Genomic DNA, 23,474 nt, shown 5'->3' on the forward strand with positions numbered 1-23,474 from the left:
GTTCTGTAGGTTCTGCAGACCCAGCAGGTTCTGCAGACTCAGCAGGTTCTGCAGGTTCTGTACCAGGTTCTGCAGACTCAGCAGGTTCTGCAGGTTCTGTACCAGGTTCTGCAGGTTCTGTACCAGGTTCTGCAGACTCAGCAGGTTCTGCAGACCCAGCAGGTTCTGCAGACTCAGCAGGTTCTGCAGACTCAGCAGGTTCTGCAGACTCAGCAGGTTCTGCAGGTTCTGTACCAGGTTCTGCAGACTCAGCAGGTTCTGCAGACCCAGCAGGTTCTGCAGACTCAGCAGGTTCTGCAGACTCAGCAGGTTCTGCAGGTTCTGTACCAGGTTCTGCAGGTTCTGTACCAGGTTCTGCAGGTTCTGTAGGTTCTGCAGACCCAGCAGGTTCTGCAGACTCAGCAGGTTCTGCAGGTTCTGTACCAGGTTCTGCAGACTCAGCAGGTTCTGCAGGTTCTGTACCAGGTTCTGCAGGTTCTGTAGGTTCTGCAGATCCAGCAGGTTCTGCAGACTCAGCAGGTTCTGCAGGTTCTGTACCAGGTTCTGCAGGTTCTGTAGGTTCTGCAGATCCAGCAGGTTCTGCAGACTCAGCAGGTTCTGCAGGTTCTGTACCAGGTTCTGCAGGTTCTGTAGGTTCTGCAGATCCAGCAGGTTCTGCAGACTCAGCAGGTTCTGCAGGTTCTGTACTGACCACGGTGGTTCTCTGCAGGGAAGACCCTGAGCTTCGCGGTTCCGCTGGTCCAGAACCTCCAGAGTCTCCAGCCGAAGACCAGCAGGTCCGACGGTCCGCTGGCTGTTATCGTGGTTCCGACCCGGGAGGTGGGTTCTGCTCGGTTCTGCTCGCCGCGTTCTGATGTTCCGTCGCTCCTGTTCGGGTTCTGACTGGTCCCTGTTCCTCCAGCTGGCCCTGCAGACCTTCCAGACCTTCCAGAAGCTCCTGAAGGTAGAACCCGCTCCGGTTCTGTCCAGAACTTCTCTGGATGTTCTCCCTGGCGTTCTCCTGAACGTTCTCTGTAACGGTCCCCTGACGTTCTGCTGGTGTTCTGCTGATTGGCTGTCTGGACGTTCTGTCAGATGTCCTCCTGGACCTGCTCCTCTGTCCCGGTCCGCTCTGGAGCTTCGGTTCCTCGGTTCTCCGTTCTGGACTCAGACGTTCCTCCAGAAGCTTCTGGGCTCTGCAGGCTGCTTCTGCTGCTCGGTTCCGGATTGTTTAGAGAACGTGGAGCTCAGACGCCGTCCGTCCCTCGTCCGAAGCCGCTTCCTGTCCTGAGACCAGTCCGTCTGCAGACAGTCGCTCCCTGGCCACGCCTCTCCGCTTCACTGGAATGAAGTCCTTGATTTGTCCCGCAGGCCGAAGTTGCAGCAGCAAAAGAACGAAGACAGAAAAATAGAAAAACAGAAATAACAAAGCCGAGCGCAGAAGAAGAATCCAAATAAAAATATAGACGGATAACGAAATGAGAAAGAGAGATGTACTGAGAACGCAAAGAAACACCATGAAATCAGAAAGAACTGAAATACAAGTGAAGACGGACAGACGTGAGGACAGCAGGACAGACGTGAGGACAGCAGGACAGACGTGAGGACAGCAGGACAGACGTGAGGACAGCAGGATAGACGGATCAACGCTGCAGACAGACGTGAGGACAGCAGGACAGACGTGAGGATAGCAGGACAGACAGCTCAACGCTGCAGGACAGACGTGAGGACAGCAGGACAGACATGAGGACAGCAGGACAGACGTGAGGACAGCAGGACAGACGTGAGGACAGCAGGACAGACGTGAGGACAGCAGGACAGACGTGAGGACAGCAGGACAGACGGATCAACGCTGCAGACAGACGTGAGGACAGCAGGACAGACAGATCAACGCTGCAGACAGACGTGAGGACAGCAGGACAGACGTGAGGACAGCAGGACAGACGTGAGGACAGCAGGACAGACGTGAGGATAGCAGGACAGACAGCTCAACGCTGCAGACAGACGTGAGGACAGCAGGACAGACGTGAGGACAGCAGGACAGACGTGAGGACAGCAGGACAGACGTGAGGACAGCAGGACAGACGGATCAACGCTGCAGACAGACGTGAGGACAGCAGGACAGACGTGAGGACAGCAGGACAGACGTGAGGACAGCAGGACAGACAGATCAACGCTGCAGACAGACGTGAGGACAGCAGGACAGACGTGAGGACAGCAGGACAGACGGATCAACGCTGCAGACAGACGTGAGGACAGCAGGACAGACGTGAGGACAGCAGGACAGACGTGAGGACAGCAGGACAGACAGCTCAACGCTCCGGACGATACGGACTGACAGTAGAACAGTTAGACTTGATTTAAATACACATTGAGACAGACGGGGAGCGGTGAGAGGGTGAAGCGAGGGTGAGAGGGTGAAGTGAGGGTGAGAGGGTGAAGTGAGGGTGAGAGGGTGAAGTGAGGGTGAGAGGGTGAAGCGAGGGTGAGAGGGTGAAGTGAGGGTGAGAGGGTGAAGCGAGGGTGAGAGGGTGAAGTGAGGGTGAGAGGGTGAAGTGAGGGTGAGAGGGTGAAGTGAGGGTGAGAGGGTGAAGCGAGGGTGAGAGGGTGAAGTGAGGGTGAGAGGGTGAAGCGAGGGTGAGAGGGTGAAGTGAGGGTGAGAGGGTGAAGCGAGGGTGAGAGGGTGAAGTGAGGGTGAGAGGGTGAAGCGAGGGTGAGAGGGTGAAGCGAGGGTGAGAGGGTGAAGCGAGGGTGAGAGGGTGAAGACTGCACATGATGAAAATTAAGGTGCAGATTATCCTGACGTGTGTGTGTGTGTGTGTGTGTGTGTGTGTCTAGTTGTAGCAGCGCTGTTTGTAAAGTCTGACAGCAGCAGGTGACGCTCCCCTCACACACCTGGGGGACGCAGCCTGTCCCTCACACACCTGGGGGACGCAGCCTGTCCCTCACACACCTGGGGGACGCAGCCTGTCCCTCACACACCTGGGGGACGCAGCCTGTCCCTCACACACCTGGGGGACGCAGCCTGTCCCTCACACACCTGGGGGACGCAGCCTGTCCCTCACACACCTGGGGGACGCAGCCTGTCCCTCACACACCTGGGGGACGCAGCCTGTCCCTCACACACCGGGGGGACGCAGCCTGTCCCTCACACACCTGGGGACGCAGCCTGTCCCTCACACACCTGGGGGACGCAGCCTGTCCCTCACACACCTGGGGGACGCAGCCTGTCCCTCACACACCTGGGGGACGCAGCCTGTCCCTCACACACCTGGGGGACGCAGCCTGTCCCTCACACACCTGGGGGACGCAGCCTGTCCCTCACACACCTGGGGGACGCAGCCTGTCCCTCACACACCTGGGGGACGCAGCCTGTCCCTCACACACCTGGGGGACGCAGCCTGTCCCTCACACACCTGGGGGACGCAGCCTGTCCCTCACAGAGCTCTCCAGGGCCCTCGGGGTCCTGCATGGGGTGGGAGACCCTGTCCAGTAGGGACGTTAGCTTCACTAACACCCTCCTTTCTCCCACCACCCCCACTGGGTCCAGGGGACCCCCCGGGACAGAGCCGGTCCCCCACTGGGTCCAGGAGACCCCCCGGGACAGAGCCGGTCCCCCACTGGGTCCAGGGGACCCCCCGGGACAGAGCCGGTCCCCCACTGGGTCCAGGGGACCCCCCGGACGGAGCCGGTCCCCCACTGGGTCCAGGAGACCCCCCGGGACAGAGCCGGTCCCCCACTGGGTCCAGGGGACACCTCGGGACAGAGCCGGTCCCCCACTGGGTCCAGGGGACCCCCCGGGACAGAGCCGGTCCCCCACTGGGTCCAGGGGACCCCCCGGGACAGAGCCGGTCCCCCACTGGGTCCAGGGGACCCCCCGGGACAGAGCCGGTCCCCCACTGGGTCCAGGGGACACCTCGGGACAGAGCCGGTCCCCCACTGGGTCCAGGGGACCCCCCGGGACAGAGCCGGTCCCCCACTGGGTCCAGGGGACACCTCGGGACAGAGCCGGTCCCCCACTGGGTCCAGGGGACCCCCCGGGACAGAGCCGGTCCCCCACTGGGTCCAGGGGACACCTCGGGACAGAGCCGGTCCCCCACTGGGTCCAGGGGACCCCCCGGGACAGAGCCGGTCCCCCACTGGGTCCAGGGGACACCTCGGGACAGAGCCGGTCCCCCACTGGGTCCGGGGGACCCCCCGGGACAGAGCCGGTCCCCCACTGGGTCCGGGGGACCCCCCGGGACAGAGCCGGTCCCCCACTGGGTCCGGGGGACCCCCCTTTTCCCTCTCTGGGTGTCTCTGTGGAGACGTCAGGCTGGAGCTCCGCCTTCCTGCCGTGCTGCCGCGGCGCTCTGGAGCCACGCCGCCGCCGCCTGCACCACGCCGGCCGTCTGGGGACCCGGCTGCTGCGGGACGTCCAGATCCCAGCGGACAGGAAGTCAAGACGGTTTTTACGTCACGCGGACCGACGGAGACGTGAAGCCTGGACGGACCTCCAGGGTTCTCTGTAGTCTCCTGAGCGTTCTGCTGAGCGTTCTGCTGAACGTTCTGCTGAACGTTCAGCAGAACGTTCTGCTGAGTGTTCTGAATGTTGTGAACGTTCTGAACGTTCTCCTGAACGTTCTGAACGTTCTGAACGTTCTGCATGTTGTGAACGTTCTCCTGAATGTTCTGAACGTTCTGAACGTTCTGCATGTTGTGAACGTTCTCCTGAATGTTCTGAACGTTCTGAACGTTCTGCATGTTGTGAACGTTCAGAACGTTCTCCTGAACGTTCTGAACGTTCTCCTGAACGTTCAGAACGTTCTCCTGAACGTTCTGAACGTTCTCCTGAACGTTCTGAACGTTCTCCTGAACGTTATGAACGTTCTCCTGAACGTTCAGAACGTTCTCCTGAACGTTCTGAACGTCCTGCATGTTGTGAACGTTCTCCTGAATGTTCTGAACGTTCTGAGTGTTCTGCATGTTGTGAACGTTCTGTCTGCAGCCGTTCTCCTGGATCGTTCCGGGGGTTCTGATGGGAGGAGAGAAGAGGAAGTCGGAGAAGGCCCGGTACGTTCTCTCTCGGTTCCGTCTGGAGAACCCGCCGCTCCCTCTGAGAACGTCTGCTCTCCGGATCCTCCTCCAGGCTCCGGAAAGGAATCAACGTTCTGGTGTCCACTCCGGGACGCCTGGTGGACCACGTCCAACACACCCTGAGCCTCGGCTTCAGCGCCGTCCGCTGGCTGGTGCTGGACGAGGCCGACCGGTCAGTGTGTCCCGCTGAGTGTGTCCCGCTGAGTGTGTCCCGCTGAGTGTGTCCCGCTGAGTGTGTCCCGCTGAGTGTGTCCCGCTGTGTGTGTCCCGCTGTGTGTGTCCCGCTGTGTGTGTCCCGCTGAGTGTGTCCCGCTGAGTGTGTCCCGCTGAGTGTGTCCCGCTGAGTGTGTCCCGCTGAGTGTGTCCTGCTGAGTGTGTCCCGCTGTGTGTGTCCCGCTGAGTGTGTCCCGCTGAGTGTGTCCCGCTGAGTGTGTCCCGCTGAGTGTGTCCCGCTGTGTGTGTGTCCCGCTGTGTGTGTGTCCCGCTGTGTGTGTCCCCCGCTGTGTGTGTGTCCCGCTGTGTGTGTCCCGCTGTGTGTGTCCCCCGCTGTGTGTGTGTCCCGCTGTGTGTGTCCCGCTGTGTGTGTGTCCCGCTGTGTGTGTGTCCCGCTGTGTGTGTCCCCCGCTGTGTGTGTGTCCCGCTGTGTGTGTGTCCTGGTGTGTGTCCTGGGGGGTATTGCACAAAACCAGGATAAGGGATTAAGTCGGCAAACTGTGGTGATCCTGTGGTGATCCTGTGGTGATCCTGTGGTGATCCTGTGGCGATCCTGTGGTGATCCTGTGGTGATCCTGTGGTGATCCTGTGGTGATCTTGTGGTGATCCTGTGGTGATCCTGTGGCGATCCTGTGGTGATCTTGTGGTGATCCTGTAGCGATCCTGTGGCGATCCTGTGGTGATCCTGTGGTGATCCTGTGGTGATCTTGTGGTGATCCTGTGGTGATCCTGTAGCGATCCTGTGGCGATCCTGTGGTGATCCTGTGGTGATCCTGTGGTGATCCTGGATGAAGTTAGCCTCAAGTCGGTTGCACTAAAGCTGGCCCAGTTGATCCCGGACCAGTCACCATGGTGATCTGTCCTCTGCAGCTCGCTGCTCCACAGCAGGATAACGACCAGGACCAGATTAAACTGCTGTCTGAGAGAAGTGGGCGTGGCTTACAGCATTCCCTGGATTTTTACACACATTACATCATTTAATCCTCCTGCAGCCAAACCTTCCTGCTGTAGTCGCTGCTTCTGCAGGGTCTGGTTGACTTTAGGATTATTTTGTTGCTCAGATTATATGAAGACCAACATGAGTTTCAACACAGACGTTTCAGAATCCTTTCTTCATTAATACAAGTCCTACAATAAAAGGTTCACAGTTATTGTAAAGACAGTGGAAAAAAAAACCTTGATGAAGTTGGTACTAAACCACACTGATGTAGAAAATAAAGAATAAGAAACAAAATAAATCAACCCTGAAGCTACACAATGAGTAAAATGAGAAACAAAGGAGAGATAAAAGTCTCTCACCACTGAAATGGACACAGTATAACAGACAGCATCATGTTGTCTGAACTGTCTCCTGAAAACAGGAAAACCCTCCAGTTTCAGGACTCCAGCTTCAGGAGAGAACGGTCCCACATCACTCTGACTCCACTCCTTTAACGGCTGAAATCAGACAGAAATTCATTCTCAGAAGAAACAGATTCATCACTTCATTTGGTAACTGCTCTTTGGGCGACTCTTCAGTAACTGAGCAGACTGCAGAACATTGTTCTGTCTGGTTTCACCTGCTGCAGGTTCTGTTCTGGTTTGTTCTTCATGAACACAGCAGCAGAACAGCTGATTCCATAGAGAACACGACCCAGAGGTGAAATGTTCTTAAATAAATATCCTAAATATTGTCAAAACGCTGTTTCCATGTGTATTTCCTGTATTGTATTACTGTTGCTGTCTGATCACGACCGTGGATCCCAGCAGAATGAGGCCGCTGTCAGTGTCTGATCTGAGCGTCAGCCTGCATGCAGTACCTGTCCTCACCATTGAAGCGTGGGGGCGCTGTGCCTGAAGCGTCCCTTAGAGCAGACCTCCAGGCTGGAATGACGGGTGTGTTCTGTGTAAAGTCCTCGCTCTGGGCCCCCCCCATGTCAGAGAGCCCCCCATATAAGAGCGACCCCCATGTAAGAGAGCCCCCCATGTCAGAGAGCCCCCCATATAAGAGAGCCCCCCATATAAGAGAGCCCCCCATATAAGAGCGACCCCCATGTAAGAGAGCCCCCCATGTAAGAGAGCCCCCCATGTCAGAGAGCCCCCCATATAAGAGCGCCCCCCATGTAAGAGCGCCCCCCATGTAAGAGAGCCCCCCATGTCAGAGCGCCCCCCATGTAAGAGAGCCCCCCATGTAAGAGAGCCCCCCATGTAAGAGAGCCCCCCATGTCAGAGAGCCCCCCCATGTCAGAGCGCCCCCCATGTAAGAGAGCCCCCCATGTAAGAGAGCCCCCCATGTAAGAGAGCCCCCCATGTCAGAGAGCCCCCCCATATAAGAGCGCCCCCCATGTAAGAGAGCCCCCCATGTAAGAGCGCCCCCCATGTAAGAGAGCCCCCCATGTCAGAGAGCCCCCCCATATAAGAGCGCCCCCCATGTAAGAGAGCCCCCCATGTAAGAGAGCCCCCCATGTCAGAGAGCCCCCCATGTAAGAGAGCCCCCCATGTCAGAGCGCCCCCCATGTAAGAGAGCCCCCCATGTAAGAGAGCCCCCCATGTCAGAGCGCCCCCCATGTAAGAGAGCCCCCCATGTCAGAGCGCCCCCCATGTAAGAGCGCCCCCCATGTAAGAGAGCCCCCCATGTCAGAGAGCCCCCCATGTAAGAGAGCCCCCCATGTCAGAGCGCCCCCCATGTAAGAGAGCCCCCCATGTAAGAGAGCCCCCCATGTCAGAGAGCCCCCCATGTAAGAGAGCCCCCCATGTAAGAGAGCCCCCCATGTCAGAGAGCCCCCCATGTAAGAGAGCCCCCCATGTCAGAGCGCCCCCCATGTAAGAGAGCCCCCCATGTAAGAGAGCCCCCCATGTCAGAGAGCCCCCCATGTAAGAGAGCCCCCCATGTCAGAGCGCCCCCCATGTAAGAGAGCCCCCCATGTAAGAGAGCCCCCCATGTCAGAGCGCCCCCCATGTAAGAGCGCCCCCCATGTCAGAGCGCCCCCCATGTAAGAGCGCCCCCCATGTAAGAGAGCCCCCCATGTCAGAGAGCCCCCCATGTAAGAGAGCCCCCCATGTAAGAGAGCCCCCCATGTAAGAGAGCCCCCCATGTCAGAGAGCCCCCCATGTAAGAGAGCCCCCCATGTAAGAGAGCCCCCCATGTCAGAGAGCCCCCCATGTAAGAGAGCCCCCCATGTCAGAGCGCCCCCCATGTAAGAGAGCCCCCCATGTAAGAGCGCCCCCCATGTAAGAGAGCCCCCCATGTAAGAGAGCCCCCCATGTAAGAGAGCCCCCCATGTCAGAGAGCCCCCCATGTAAGAGAGCCCCCCATGTCAGAGCGCCCCCCATGTAAGAGAGCCCCCCATGTCAGAGCGCCCCCCATGTAAGAGCGCCCCCCCATGTCAGAGCGCCCCCCATGTAAGAGAGCCCCCCATGTAAGAGAGCCCCCCATGTCAGAGAGCCCCCCATGTAAGAGAGCCCCCCATGTAAGAGAGCCCCCCATGTCAGAGAGCCCCCCATGTCAGAGCGCCCCCCATGTAAGAGCCCCCCATGTCAGAGCGCCCCCCATGTAAGAGCCCCCCATGTCAGAGCGCCCCCCTGGAGCCGCGGTAGAGTCCACCCTGCTGACGGAAGACGCTCGTCCTTGTTCCATGTCCAGTCTGGTTCTGGGACGGATCTGGTGGTCTTCTGAAGAACGGCGTGACGCCCCTGATCCTGATGCTCCGCCCCGGGACCCTGGAGGGACTGATCCTGGTTTAGTGCAGACCCCCCTGATGTGGTTCTGATGTGGTTCTGATGTGGTTCTGATGTGGTTCTGAGCAGGACCCTGGACCTGGGCTTTGAGAAGGACCTGACTGAGATCCTGAACAGTCTGAACCGGGCCGGTTCTCCTCGGCAGAACGTTCTGCTGTCGGCGACTCTGACTCACGGTAACGGTCCTCCTGGGGGGACGGCTGCTGTCCTCTGCTGTCTTCTTTCCCACCGTCCTCACACCGTCCTCTCCCTGTCCTCTCCCTGTCCTCACACCGTCCTCTCCCTGTCCTCTCCCTGTCCTCTCCCTGTCCTCTCCCCGTCCTCACACCGTCCTCTCCCTGTCCTCACACCGTCCTCTCCCTGTCCTCACACCGTCCTCTCCCTGTCCTCTCCCTGTCCTCTCCCTGTCCTCACACCGTCCTCTCCCTGTCCTCTCCCTGTCCTCTCCCTGTCCTCTCCCTGTCCTCTCCCCGTCCTCACACCGTCCTCTCCCTGTCCTCACACCGTCCTCTCCCTGTCCTCACACCGTCCTCTCCCCCTCCTCACACCGTCCTCTCCCTGTCCTCTCCCTGTCCTCACACCATCCTCTCCCCGTCCTCGCACTGTCCTGTCCTCGTCCTGTCCCTGTCTTTGTTCGCTGTCTTCTTGCTGTTTCCCAGGGGACACTCGCTGTCCTTTTGCCATCCTCTTGTTGTCTCCGGGGGACACTCTCTGTCTGTCCTCTTGCCGTCTTCTTGTTGTCTTCAGCTGACTCAGCAGGACGGGCTTCCTGCCTGCAGTCTCTAAACTGACTGTCTCGTCCTGTCCTGTCCTGTCTCGTCCTGTCCTGTCCTGTCTCGTCCTGTCCTGTCCTGTCTCGTCCTGTCCTGTCCTGTCTCGTCCTGTCTCGTCCTGTCTCTGCTGCATTGTTTCTGTTCTAGCAGGACGTTGAAACCAGCGTTGTCCCAACAGACATGTGTTCGTCCCAGCCTCTTAGGGGACGGGTTCTCCTCTCTTAGGGGACGGGTTCTCCTCTCTTAGGGGACGGGTTCTCCTCTCTTAGGGGACGGGTTCTCCTCTCTTAGGGGACGGGTTCTCCTCTCTTAGGGGACGGGTTCTCCTGTCTTAGGGGACGGGTTCTCCTCTCTTAGGGGACGGGTTCTCCTCTCTTAGGGGACGGGTTCTCCTGTCTTAGGGGACGGGTTCTCCTGTCCTTGCTCTGCCTGGTTCATTCTGTTTGTGTCCTGACTTTCTTTAAAGCTCGGGTCGACGATCTTGGAAAACTAGCATGCAGCACGAATGTAGCGTCTCCCAAGGCTCCGCCCAGCTCCCACCCCATTGGAGGAGCTCCGTTGGGAGCGAACGCACTGGACGGGGTTTGTGATGGTCTCCAGGGTTGTGACCCTTTCTGACTGCTGCGCACCGCGCTCCCAGCAGCGCAGCGCGCCGCTCCCTTCCTTCTGTTTTCCACGGGAGCCGCGAGCGCCGAGAGCGCCGTGGCTCTGAAGCAGGGCCAGCGCACGCCACTGAAACGACGCAGGGGGCTGGTAGAACGGCGAAGGGATTTGATTGGTTCCTGAAGAGCGGTCCGCGCGATACGATTGGTCGGAGTTTTTACTGTCCTTTGGCCGCTAGTCAGATTTTTTCCGCACTTTTTTCCGTCCACATGATGTAGTGACTTCTCCCAGGGGGAGGAGCGTTTCGCTCAGTGTGACAGGAAGTGACCCGAGCTTTAAGGGAAAGAACCTGACGTTCCGTGGCGTTCTGTCCCTGTCCTCTCTGCTCATGTCCCCCAGGTGTGACCCGGCTGGCCGACATCTGTTTGAAGGACCCGGTCAGCGTCCAGGTGTCCGTCCCCGGGTCCGCCCCCGCCCCCGCCCCCGCCCCCGTCCCCGTCCCCGTCCCCGCCCGGTCCGGTCCGGAGGGCTTCGCCGTGCCGGCGGCCCTGCAGCAGTGGGTTCTGCTGGTTCCCAGCAAGCTGCGCCTGGTGTGTCTGGCTGCCTTCATCCTGGACCGGTTCCGGGTAGGAGCGTTCCGTCCACTGTCGCTTTGTTCCTCCGACGTTCCGCTCGGTTCTTCTAACGCAGAGGTTTTTTTCAGCGTTCCCACGACAACAAGCTCCTGGTGTTCGTGTCCAGCTGCGAGGCGGTGGAGTTCCTCCACGGACTCTTCACCGCCGTCCTGTCGGCCAATCGCGGGCTCCGCTTCCTGCGTCTCCACGGCAACATGAAGCAGGAGGTGATGGCGTTCTGCCGGGTTCTCCACCCCGCCGCCGCCGCGCCGTTCTGATGGGTTCTGATCCGTTCCATCTCTCCTCCAGGAGCGCTCCGACGTCTTCCAGCAGTTCCTGGAATCTCAGAGTGGAGTTCTGCTGTGTACGGTCAGTAGGAGGAACCCTGGGAGAACACGCAGAACCCTGGGAGAACACGCAGAACCCTGGGAGAACACGCACAACACTGGGAGAACACACACAACCCTGGGAGAACACGCACAACACTGGGAGAACACACACAACACTGGGAGAACACGCAGAACCCTGGGAGAACACGCAGAACCCTGGGAGAACACACACAACACTGGGAGAACACGCAGAACCCTGGGAGAACACACACAACACTGGGAGAACACACACAACCCTGGGAGAACACGCAGAACACTGGGAGAACACGCAGAACCCTGGGAGAACACGCAGAACCCTGGGAGAACACACACAACACTGGGAGAACACGCAGAACAACACTGGGAGAACACGCACAACAACACTGGGAGAACACGCACAACAACACTGGGAGAACACGCAGAACAACACTGGGAGAACACACACAACAACACTGGGAGAACACGCAGAACACTGGGAGAACACGCACAACAACCCTGGGAGAACATGCAGAACAACACTGGGAGAACACACACAACAACACTGGGAGAACACACACAACAACACTGGGAGAACACGCAGAACACTGGGAGAACACGCACATCAACCCTGGGAGAACACACACAACAACACTGGGAGAACACGCACAACAACACTGGGAGAACACGCACAACAACACTGGGAGAACACGCACAACAACCCTGGGAGAACACACACAACAACACTGGGAGAACACACACAACAACACTGGGAGAACACGCAGAACACTGGGAGAACACGCACAACAACACTGGGAGAACACGCACAACAACACTGGGAGAACACGCAGAACACTGGGAGAACACGCAGAACAACACTGGGAGAACACGCAGAACAACACTGGGAGAACACGCACAACAACACTGGGAGAACACGCACAACAACACTGGGAGAACACGCACAACAACACTGGGAGAACACGCACAACAACACTGGGAGAACACGCAGAACACTGGGAGAACACGCACAACAACACTGGGAGAACACGCACAACAACACTGGGAGAACACGCACAACACTGGGAGAACACGCAGAACCCTGGGAGAACACGCAGAACCCTGGGAGAACACGCACAACAACCCTGGGAGAACACACACAACAACACTGGGAGAACACACACAACAACACTGGGAGAACACGCACAACAACACTGGGAGAACACACACAACACTGGGAGAACACGCAGAACCCTGGGAGAACACACACAACACTGGGAGAACACGCACAACAACACTGGGAGAACACGCAGAACAACACTGGGAGAACACGCACAACAACCCTGGGAGAACACACACAACACTGGGAGAACACACACAACACTGGGAGAACACGCAGAACCCTGGGAGAACACACACAACACTGGGAGAACACGCACAACAACACTGGGAGAACACGCAGAACAACACTGGGAGAACACGCACAACAACACTGGGAGAACACGCACAACAACACTGGGAGAACACGCACAACAACCCTGGGAGAACACACACAACACTGGGAGAACACACACAACACTGGGAGAACACGCAGAACACTGGGAGAACACGCACAACAACACTGGGAGAACACGCAGAACACTGGGAGAACACGCACAACAACACTGGGAGAACACGCACAACAACCCTGGGAGAACACACACAACAACACTGGGAGAACACGCACAACAACACTGGGAGAACACGCAGAACACTGGGAGAACACGCACAACAACCCTGGGAGAACACGCAGAACACTGGGAGAACACGCACAACAACCCTGGGAGAACACGCACAACAACACTGGGAGAACACGCACAACAACACTGGGAGAACACGCACAACAACACTGGGAGAACACGCACAACAACACTGGGAGAACACGCACAACAACACTGGGAGAACACGCACAACAACACTGGGAGAACACGCACAACAACACTGGGAGAACACGCAGAACACTGGGAGAACACGCAGAACAACACTGGGAGAACATGCACAACAACACTGGGAGAACACGCACAACAACACTGGGAGAACACGCACAACAACACTGGGAGAACATGCACAACAACACTGGGAGAACACGCAGAACACTGGGAGAACACGCACAACAACACTGGGAGAACATGCACAACAACACTGGGAGAACACGCACAACAACACTGGGAGAACACGCACAACAACCCTGGGAGAACACGCACAACAACACTGGGAGAACACGCACAACAACACTGGGAGAACACGCACAACAACACTGGGAGAACACGCACAACAACACTGGGAGAACACGCACAACAACACTGGGAGAACACGCAGAACACTGGGAGAACACGCACAACAACACTGGGAGAACACGCACAACAACACTGGGAGAACACGCACAACAACACTGGGAGAACACGCAGAACAATTCAATTCAATTCAGCTTTATTTATGACGTTCCAGTTACAACACGGTGGTTTCAGACACTTTTACAGAGAACCAACAGATCCTGGTGAGCAGCATGAGGACTGTGGAAAGGAAGAACTCCCTTTAACAGGAAGAACCCTGCAGAACCAGGCTCAGAGGAGGAGAACCCTGCAGAACCAGGCTCAGAGGAGGAGAACCCTGCAGAACCAGGCTCAGAGGAGAAGAACCCTGCAGAACCAGGCTCAGAGGAGAACCCTGCAGAACCAGGCTCAGAGGAGAACCCTGCAGAACCAGGCTCAGAGGAGAACCCTGCAGAACCAGGCTCAGAGGAGAACCCTGCAGAACCAGGCTCAGAGGAGAACCCTGCAGAACCAGGCTCAGAGGAGGAGAACCCTGCAGAACCAGGCTCAGAGGAGGAGAACCCTGCAGAACCAGGCTCAGAGGAGGAGAACCCTGCAGAACCAGGCTCAGAGGAGGAGAACCCTGCAGAACCAGGCTCAGAGGAGAAGAACCCTGCAGAACCAGGCTCAGAGGAGAACCCTGCAGAACCAGGCTCAGAGGAGGAGAACCCTGCAGAACCAGGCTCAGAGGAGGAGAACCCTGCAGAACCAGGCTCAGAGGTGGTCTTGCTGCTGTCCCGTTGGGGTGAGGGGACAGACAGAGGAGACAGGACAGACGGTTTCTGGTATCTACATAGGCTGGCTAACGCCGCAGGAATTGAGGCGGGGAACCACCTGCTCACGTTCTCGTAGGGGAGGAGTTTAAAATGTTCCGCAGCTGTTGATTGGGCGCTGCGCACGTCCGTCAGTCTGGGGCTGGAACCCAGAGCCGTCGTGTCGGTTCTCGCCGCCGCCGTAGCTGCAGAGCTGCGTTGTGTGCAGTGGCCTAGTGCGCGTCCCCGTCCAGCTGTCCCTCCCCGTCCTCTGATTGGGTCCCGGACTCAGGGACAAATTGTCCTCTGGGGCGCCAGACGGCCTGCAAATGCAGATTAAATGAGGCGCAGGCAGGATGGGAGCTCCAGGCTCGTGTCTACATCCAGCTCATCTGTAAACTCAGGGTCCAGAGGCCACAGGAGGAACCATCATCAGTCTCATGTGGCAATACCAGGAAGTTCCACTGAAAGGAGAGAAGCAGCAGAGCTGGGAGCCGGTTCCACATGGTAGAACCCGGGGTTCAGTAAACCTTCCCCCCACTGGGTCCGGGTTCCTCCATCAATCAGTGGAGCAGCTGTTTTGATTGAAGCCCAGTTAGAACTGAACCCACTGGATCCAGGCTGTCTCAGTGGATCAGCTGATCGATGTCCTGTCTGGATCCCTCAAGACCGGCTCTAGTCCACCTCAGAGCGAGAGAGAGAGAGAGAGAGAGAGAGAGAGAGAGAGAGAGAGAGAGAGAGAGAGAGAGAGAGAGAGAGAGAGAGAGAGAGAGAGAGAGAGAGAGAGAGAGAGAGAGAGAGAGAGAGAGAGAGAGAGAGATCATTTTATTTCCATGGAAGTGGACACAGGTTCACAGATTTATACAATAAATCCACGACTCATTTTCCCAACAACGATAACACTGGGAGAACACGGAGAACGATACACTCTAAATATTAAAGGTGGAGAACATGGAGAACATCAGCAGTAAGCAGTCTCTGTGTTCCAGGACGTCGCAGCCCGGGGTCTCCATCTTCCTCAGGTCACCTGGATCATTCAGGTAAGGTTCCACTGGTTCCACCAACCAACCGGAGGCAGGGATTCACTCTCAGCTACTTCCTGTGTGCAGTACACTCCTCTCAGCTACTTCCTGTGTGCAGTACACTCCTCTCAGCTACTTCCTGTGTGCAGTACACTCCTCTCAGCTACTTCCTGTGTGCAGTACACTCCTCACAGCTACTTCCTGTGTGCAGTACACTCCTCACAGCTACTTCCTGTGTGCAGTACACTCCTCTCAGCTACTTCCTGTGTGCAGTACACTCCTCACAGCTACTTCCTGTGTGCAGTACACTCCTCTCAGCTACTTCCTGTGTGCAGTACACTCCTCTCAGCTACTTCCTGTGTGCAGTACACTCCTCTCAGCTACTTCCTGTGTGCAGTACACTCCTCACAGCTACTTCCTGTGTGCAGTACACTCCTCACAGCTACTTCCTGTGTGCAGTACACTCCTCTCAGCTACTTCCTGTGTGCAGTACACTCCTCTCAGCTACTTCCTGTGTGCAGTACACTCCTCACAGCTACTTCCTGTGTGCAGTACACTCCTCACAGCTACTTCCTGTGTGCAGTACACTCCTCTCAGCTACTTCCTGTGTGCAGTACACTCCTCTCAGCTACTTCCTGTGTGCAGTACACTCCTCACAGCTACTTCCTGTGTGCAGTACACTCCTCACAGCTACTTCCTGTGTGCAGTACACTCCTCACAGCTACTTCCTGTGTGCAGTACACTCCTCACAGCTACTTCCTGTGTGCAGTACACTCCTCACAGCTACTTCCTGTGTGCAGTACACTCCTCCCACGGCGGCGGCCGAGTACGTCCACCGCGTCGGCCGCACGGCTCGCATCGGCGCGGCAGGAAGCAGCGTCCTCTTCCTCACGCCGACGGAGACGCCCTTCATCACCGAGCTGGCCAATCACAACATCAGGTGAGCCAATGACGTTCCACACCGGACCGCGACGTTCTGTCAGTTCATGCGGTTCTCTCAGTTCCATGTAGTGTTCCTTCAGTACCGGCATCAGTTTCCATGGTTACTCTGATGATACTCAGCTGTTCATCAGTTTCCATAGTTACTCTGATGATACTCAGCTGTTCATCAGTTTCCATGGTTACTCTGACAATGCTCAGCTGTTCATCAGTTTCCATGGTTACTCTGACGATACTCAGCTGTTCATCAGTTTCCATGGTTACTCTGATGATACTCAGCTGTTCATCAGTTTCCATGGTTACTCTGACGATGCTCAGCTGTTCATCAGTTTCCATGGTTACTCTGACGATGCTCAGCTGTTCATCAGAAACTGGAATCCAGGAACTTCCTCTGGACCGGCGCTCCCTGGACTCAGTGGATGTTTTCAAAAACCGTTAAAAACATCTGTTCCGAAAAGCCTGTAGTCCAAACTGCCACAGCGTTGTCTGGCTGTCCTGCGGTTCGTCCTGTCTCCATCTTGTCTCCATGGTTCGTCCTGTCTCCGTCCTGTCTCCGTGGTTCGTCCTGTCTCCGTCCTGTCTCCGTGGTTCGTCCTGTCTCCGTGGTTCGTCCTGTCTCCATGGTTCGTCCTGTCTCCGTCCTGTCTCCATCCTGTCTCCGTGGTTCGTCCTGTCTCCGTCCTGTCTCCGTGGTTCGTCCTGTCTCCGTCCTGTCTCCATGGTTTGTCCTGTTTCCGTCCTGTCTGCATGGTTCGTCCTGTCTCCGTGGTTCGTCCTGTCTCCGTCCTGTCTCCGTGGTTCGTCCTGTCTCCATGGTTCGTCCTGTCTCCGTCCTGTCTCCGTCCTGTCTCCATGGTTCGTCCTGTCTCCGTCCTGTCTCCGTGGTTCGTCCTGTCTCCATGGTTCGTCCTGTCTCTGTCCTGTCTCCGTGGTTCATCCTGTCTCCATCCTGTCTCCGTCCTGTCTCCGTGGTTCGTCCTGTCTCCGTCCTGTCTCCGTGGTTCGTCCTGTCTCCGTGCTGTCTCCGTGGTTCGTCCTCTCTGGTCTGAGTGTTTGTCCCAGCAGGGTTCCGCTCTCAGGCCGCCGGGTCTGTGGACGCTGCAGTGCTGGAGGTTGACAGTGTGGGCGGGTCTTTTGTGGTTGTGTTGGATTTCCAGCCTATCAGAGATGAAGCTGCAGGACGTTCTGGTGACCCTGATGATGGACGACACCTACAAGGGGCGGGGCAAGTATCACAGCAAGGTGAGTGTCTTTCTGTTTCAGGGTCATTAGAAGGGTCTGGAAGCTCCAGCTGCCATGACTCCACGACCTTCACTGCACTGCTGAGAGCACCGGAGATTGGCTGGGGTCAAAGGTCGTGCTCAGGGAAGCGAAGTGATGACCCGTTTGCTGTGGGATTCCAGCCTGGCTCGTCCCGGTCCCAGAACTCAGTCCTCATTGGAGGTTGTCTGTGTTTCAGGGGAGTTGTGATTGTGACCTGGTTTTTTCCTGACACCTTATTGGTCGGTTCAGGGAGCCGCGGAACCTTTGAGAACATGGAGGTGTTTTAACTCAGTGGGAGAACACGGAGAACCGTACGCTGCACAGTGAGCCAGTGATTCTCAGCCACATGGCTACCACTAGTGGACCCTGAAGACCTTTGAGTTCTGGACCTGTGAGCCGTGTTGACCTTGGAGGTCTCGCTGACCTTGAGGCCTGCAGTGCAGCTCTGCTCCACCAGGGGGCGGTGTTGTTATTCTGCTCCAGAACTGAGGCCTGTGAAATTCCTGCTATCAAAGCTACAAACCTGAGAGGACCAGGGTTCTCTGGGCGTCCAAAACCAAGACCAAGAAAACTTTGGAGAACCAAACTTTATTTAAACATCTTCTGAACAGAACACAAGCTTGCAAGAGGTTTGACTTCTTTATCTGAGTGACAGCAAAGATCTCTTCTCTGGGTGATCTGGTCTCTCTGTGATTCAGTGTCTTGTTGATCCTGTCCCTTATTGATCAGTATCTTCTTGAGCTGGTCTCTGGGTGATCCAGTATTTTCTAGATCTGGTCTCTGGTTACTCTGACCCTGGTCTGCCCGTCTCTGTCTCGTCCTCAGAGTTCCTCCAAAGCTCTGGAGCAGGACGTCCGTGAGCGAGCCACCGTTCTCCAGACAGAGTTTGAGAACTTCGTCCACTCGAACGCCGCCACGCTGCAAAAGGCCAAAAGAGGTAGCGCCCCCTGCTGTGCTGCCGGGGTTATTTATTTATTTATTTATTTATTTATTTATGTATTTATTTATTTATTTATGTATTTCAGGCAAAATGTAACCATAGTCACACAGGACAAGCCATTTTCAAACAAAAAAACACAATGGACGAAAACAGAAAGCAAAAAGATAAATCTCCTGTACATTAAAGGTCTAATACAGGATTTTGATTTCCGGGTGGATCACCTAAATAACTGGTGGGTCTGTTTGTCAATCGTTCTGACGAGCTGCTTTCGTAAGGCGGTTCTTCGTGCTCGCGCCCAATCAGCTTCTCCCTTTTGCGCATTCAGAGTGTTTCTGTAGCCGTGAGCTTCTGAGCTAGTACTGACCGATGGCGAGTCTGACATCATGAAACTGGAACTGTCTCGGAAAAAAAGCTTTATGTATGAATGAGGCGGATCGCAGAAACTGTAAACAGAGCCGTGCACGCCGGAGAGGAGGAGGTCGCGCTCGCACGCTTCCGTGTTTCCTGGGAGAAGCAGGAGAGGCGGGCGATGGTCTGGAGCAGGGCGTTGTTCAAACAGTGAGTAACAGACGTTTGGCTTCGTCTTTTCGAGAAAATCGTGTATTAGACCTTTAAATCAGGCTGCCTGAAAGGGAGCGGGAAGAAGGAAAAACCTTTGTTAACCCCACCCCTATTCCACAATTTTTCAATCACAATGATCTTCAGTGCCGCTTCTATCAACAGAAAAAGAACAAAATAAGCTGAATTTAGCATCTTAAACTTAATCTTGCGTATGCACTTTATACCAGATATTAGGTGTTCAAGTGCTAACATTACCATGGTAACATAACGACAGGATTTCAACAACTTTCTAGCAACAATGGTATACATATTAAACAAAACCAGCAATGGTAAATACAGTACTACCAACAGTGGTAAGGATATCGGACATTGACACTTACAAGACACATATAACCCTCTTTCCATATATCAATCAATCAATCAATCAATCAATGTATTTTTGTACAGCCCAGTATCACAACAGCAGCTGCCTCAGAGGCTTCAAGATGTTACATTGGTTGGTAAAAATAAAAACAGTGAATAAGCATAATGTTAATATGTCAAATTCACAGTAACGAGACAAAACGAAGCAACCACCGCCTTAGACCCTCACATCCGGCAAGAACAAACTCCAGAAACCCAGTGGGAGAAGAAGAGATCTTGGGGAGAACCACAGTATGGAGGGATCCCTCTCCCAGGGACGGACAGCTTTGGCAACAGCTAGCATGAGACAATAAGAAGTAAAGCCTAGGACTATGCTGAGGACAGTCCGTTGGACGGTCCAGCACAAGAACCACGGATCCCAGAAGTAGAACCGAAGCCAGTCCGCGGGCAGGACCGACAGGAGTGTCCTCCCGGTCCGGACGGAGCTTGTTCGTAGGCCCTCGTAATAGTGGAGTCAGCAACTGAAACTGGAGAAGACTCCCCCTCGAAGGGGGGGACAGCAGGGGAAAAGCAATGAACGGACTAAAGGGAAGAACATTCAGACATTAGAGGACAGGGCTCAGTGCACCGTACTTCCCACAGCATTCTAGCTCCTAGGGCAGCTTTGTGGATACTTAACTGTTTGAACTAGTATTTAGTTAGTATAGTTTACTTAGTTTAGTTTAGAATCCCTAGCTGACCTGATCATAGGCTGCATCGAAGAGAAACGTCTTGAGCCTAACCTTAAATGTGGAGACTGTGTCTGCCTCTTTGACACCACTTGGAAGCTGGTTCCATAAAAACGGTGCCTGATAGCTAAAGGCTCTTCCACCTAGTGTCCATTTAGAGACTCTAGGAGTCACCAGTAACCCTGCATTTTGAGAGCGGAGTGCTCTGATTGGTTGATAAGGCGTTAAAGCATCTTGGAGATAGGTTGGAGCCATCCCATTTAGGATTTTGTAAGTGAGGAGAAGGATTTTAAATCTAACTCTAAACTCGACAGGAAGCCAGTGAAGAGATTTTAGAACGGGAGTAATGTGTTCACGTCTTCTAGTTCCAGTTAATAATCTGGCGGCCGCATTTTGAACCAACTGAAAGTTTTTTAATGCACTTTTTGGGCAGGCTGCGAGAAGGGAGTTGCAGTAGTCCAGTCTAGTGGAAACAAATGCATGGATGAGTTTTTCTGCATCGCTTCTAGGTAAAATGTTTCTTATTTTAGCTATGTTGCGCAAGTGGAAATATGCTGTTTTACAAGCCAGGTTGATGTGTGCTTTAAAGGAGATATCCTGATCAAATAAGACCCCGAGGTTCCTGACAGTAGAGGAGGAGGATACACTGACGTTATCTAAAGCCGGCCACACACTACAGGATTTTTTCAATCTTCCCCGATTCAGACACCACACACTACAAGACAGCAGAGGACAGATCGTAACCAATCTTCCTCTCCTGATCGTCTAGTATGTGGTGTCACTCTGGAGCAGACCACACACCAGCAGATTCTTCAGCCGAGAATCTCTCCTCACTCCTCCAAATCTCACGTCGTCCGACGTGACTTTGTGCTGTTTCCCTTCATTGCTGTTTTTACATTCATCTCCACTTTCAATAATAAGTGGAGAACTCATTCGTTCCCTCAGTTCATTCATTCACATCAGCATCGCTCCTTCAGTGCAGACCCCCCCCCCCCCCCACGGAGCACGGACTGTCAGCACCTCGTTAGAAAATTTAAATGTTCCAGTACAGAAGAGGGAAACATAGTTTCAGATCATTTTATTATAATTTACATTTAATAATAATTCAGCTTATTAGCTAATCTGTTTGTGTGTGTTTTTTTTTTTTTGTTTTTTTTTTACTTTTGAGTCCCGAGTGCAGCAGTAGAATAAAGTTATTAGCAGACCGTGTCAAATAAAAGCTACTTTTTTAAATCTTTTTTAAATCATCAAATATCTTAAATCATTCTTTATGTCCACAGATTTGATAGTTTAAATCAGAGTAAAAATACGTTGATTAGGAAAGTTTCATTATAGCCCGCTCTGTCTCTGAGGGCACGGAATCAGTGGAAAGTTTTTTTTTCTTTTATTATTATTTTTTTCTTCCCCATTCTTCCGTGATGGTTAATAACGGAGATTAATTAAAACATTGGGATTATTGCAGGACTGGCGGAGATGCAGATATTAGATCGGAGTTTGGGTCTGAATGGAGGATCTAGTTCATCCAGCAGCGACAGGATTAACCATCACTTTCTGCACGGCTGAGTTTAGAGCTCTGGCTTTTCTGTTTCACTGTCATATAGTGAATATATTTCACAGACATATATTCATCATCCAGCTCTGACAGCTGTGAGTGGATGTTTTTAATCAGCGGCACCTTGGTGAGACGGAGCTGTTCAGCCAATCAGAGAGCTTTATTTCGAGGGTGTGGACAGCTCTACTCAGAGCTGATCGGCGCCTCTCGGAGCGCACCACACACGACAAGATTTGCGATCGGAAATATTGAACATGTTCATTATCTCCGATCTCCCCTTCCGACGCCTCCCGAGAGGCTCCGACCGGAAAAAATCTCTCGGAACACACCGCACACTACACGAAGATCGGACCCGAACTCATTTGCATACTCCCGACAATCGGACCCTGTCGGCCTCGATCGGGAGGAGAAGATCGGGGCAGAATTCGGCCCGATTATCCTGTAGTGTGTGGAGGCCCTAAGGTGATGATCTGTTCAGATAGACACTCTCTCAGTTTATGGGGGCCTAGTATAATGACCTCTGTTTTGCCAGGATTCAGACGGAGATAGTTCGTAGTCATCCAGGATTTAATTTCTCTGATACAGTCACTGAGTCTGTCTATTTGATTAGTTTGATCAGGTTTCATAGATAAATACAGTTGTGTGTCATCTGCATAGCAATGAAAATTGATATCGTGACTTCTAATTATGTTCCCTAAAGGAAGCATATATAACAGAAATAAAATTGGCCCGAGCACGGACCCTTGAGGAACCCCATAACTGACCTGGGAGCACGGTGAGGACTGTTGGTTAACGTGAACAAATTGGTACCTATTAGATAAATAGGATTTGAACCAGCAGAGGGCTTTTCCTCTGATTCCAACCTCACATTCTAACCTCTGCAGGAGAATATTGTGGTCGATTGTATCAAAAGCTGCACTGAGGTCTAAGAGAACCAGGACTGAGACTAGACCTGCGTCAGCCGCCAATAGCAAGTCATTAGTGACTTTAACTAACGCAGTCTCAGTGCTGTGATAAGCTCTATATCCTGACTGACATTTCTCAAATAAACTATTGTCCTGTAGGTGGCAGTAAAGCTGTTTAACCACGACTTTTTCCAGGACTTTTGAAATAAAAGGCAGATTTGATATCGGTCTGTAGTTGGCTAGAATATCAGGATCGAGATTAGGTTTTTTCAGCAGTGGTTTGATTACTGCGAATTTAAATGACTGTGGCACATAGCCAATTTCTAGAGAGGTATTTATTATAGTTATGATCGTATTTAAGATAACTGGAAGAATATCTTTGAAAAGCTTAGTTGGAATTGGATCTAGGAGACAGGTTGAGGTTTTAGAAGACATTACAATCGAAGTAATCTCAGCCCCATCTACTGGTGAGAAACTATCTAGTATTTCAGGTATTTCAGGTGGAGGCAGTGGCTGGATTCCCTGAGCTTGATCTGAGGAAAGCGCTTCACTGATTTTACCTCTGATGGTTATGATTTTTTCATTAAAGAATTTAAGAAAGTCATGGCAGTTTAAAGATTCTGGGATTACTGGTTCCACTACAGTATGACTGGTTGTCAGTCTGGCTACAGTGTTGAACAGAAACCGAGGGTTATTTTTGTTTATTTCCATTAAACGAGAGTAATATAATGTCTTGGCTTTAAAAAGAATTTGTTTATAGCTTAGCAAGCTACATTTCCAGG

General features: G+C 54.1%; 1 protein-coding gene across 1 annotated transcript in view; it reads left to right on the forward strand.

Annotated features, from left to right (window-relative positions):
• The window catches only part of ddx31 (DEAD (Asp-Glu-Ala-Asp) box polypeptide 31), a gene marked incomplete at its 5' end in the record, with an annotated part of 35,595 nt that overhangs the window by 3,042 nt on the left and 9,079 nt on the right, over nucleotides 1–23,474 (forward strand). The window contains 12 exons of the mRNA XM_030087008.1: nucleotides 710–819; nucleotides 902–943; nucleotides 4,967–5,031; nucleotides 5,108–5,227; nucleotides 9,055–9,161; nucleotides 10,761–10,987; nucleotides 11,065–11,202; nucleotides 11,285–11,344; nucleotides 15,409–15,459; nucleotides 16,242–16,381; nucleotides 17,538–17,622; nucleotides 18,469–18,580. Coding sequence (XP_029942868.1) covers nucleotides 710–819; nucleotides 902–943; nucleotides 4,967–5,031; nucleotides 5,108–5,227; nucleotides 9,055–9,161; nucleotides 10,761–10,987; nucleotides 11,065–11,202; nucleotides 11,285–11,344; nucleotides 15,409–15,459; nucleotides 16,242–16,381; nucleotides 17,538–17,622; nucleotides 18,469–18,580 — 1,257 coding nt within the window. The remainder of the gene's footprint in view (nucleotides 1–709; nucleotides 820–901; nucleotides 944–4,966; nucleotides 5,032–5,107; nucleotides 5,228–9,054; nucleotides 9,162–10,760; nucleotides 10,988–11,064; nucleotides 11,203–11,284; nucleotides 11,345–15,408; nucleotides 15,460–16,241; nucleotides 16,382–17,537; nucleotides 17,623–18,468; nucleotides 18,581–23,474) is intronic.

This window comes from Salarias fasciatus, unplaced genomic scaffold, assembly GCF_902148845.1.
Source record: "Salarias fasciatus unplaced genomic scaffold, fSalaFa1.1, whole genome shotgun sequence".
NCBI classification, from domain to species: domain Eukaryota; kingdom Metazoa; phylum Chordata; class Actinopteri; order Blenniiformes; family Blenniidae; genus Salarias; species Salarias fasciatus.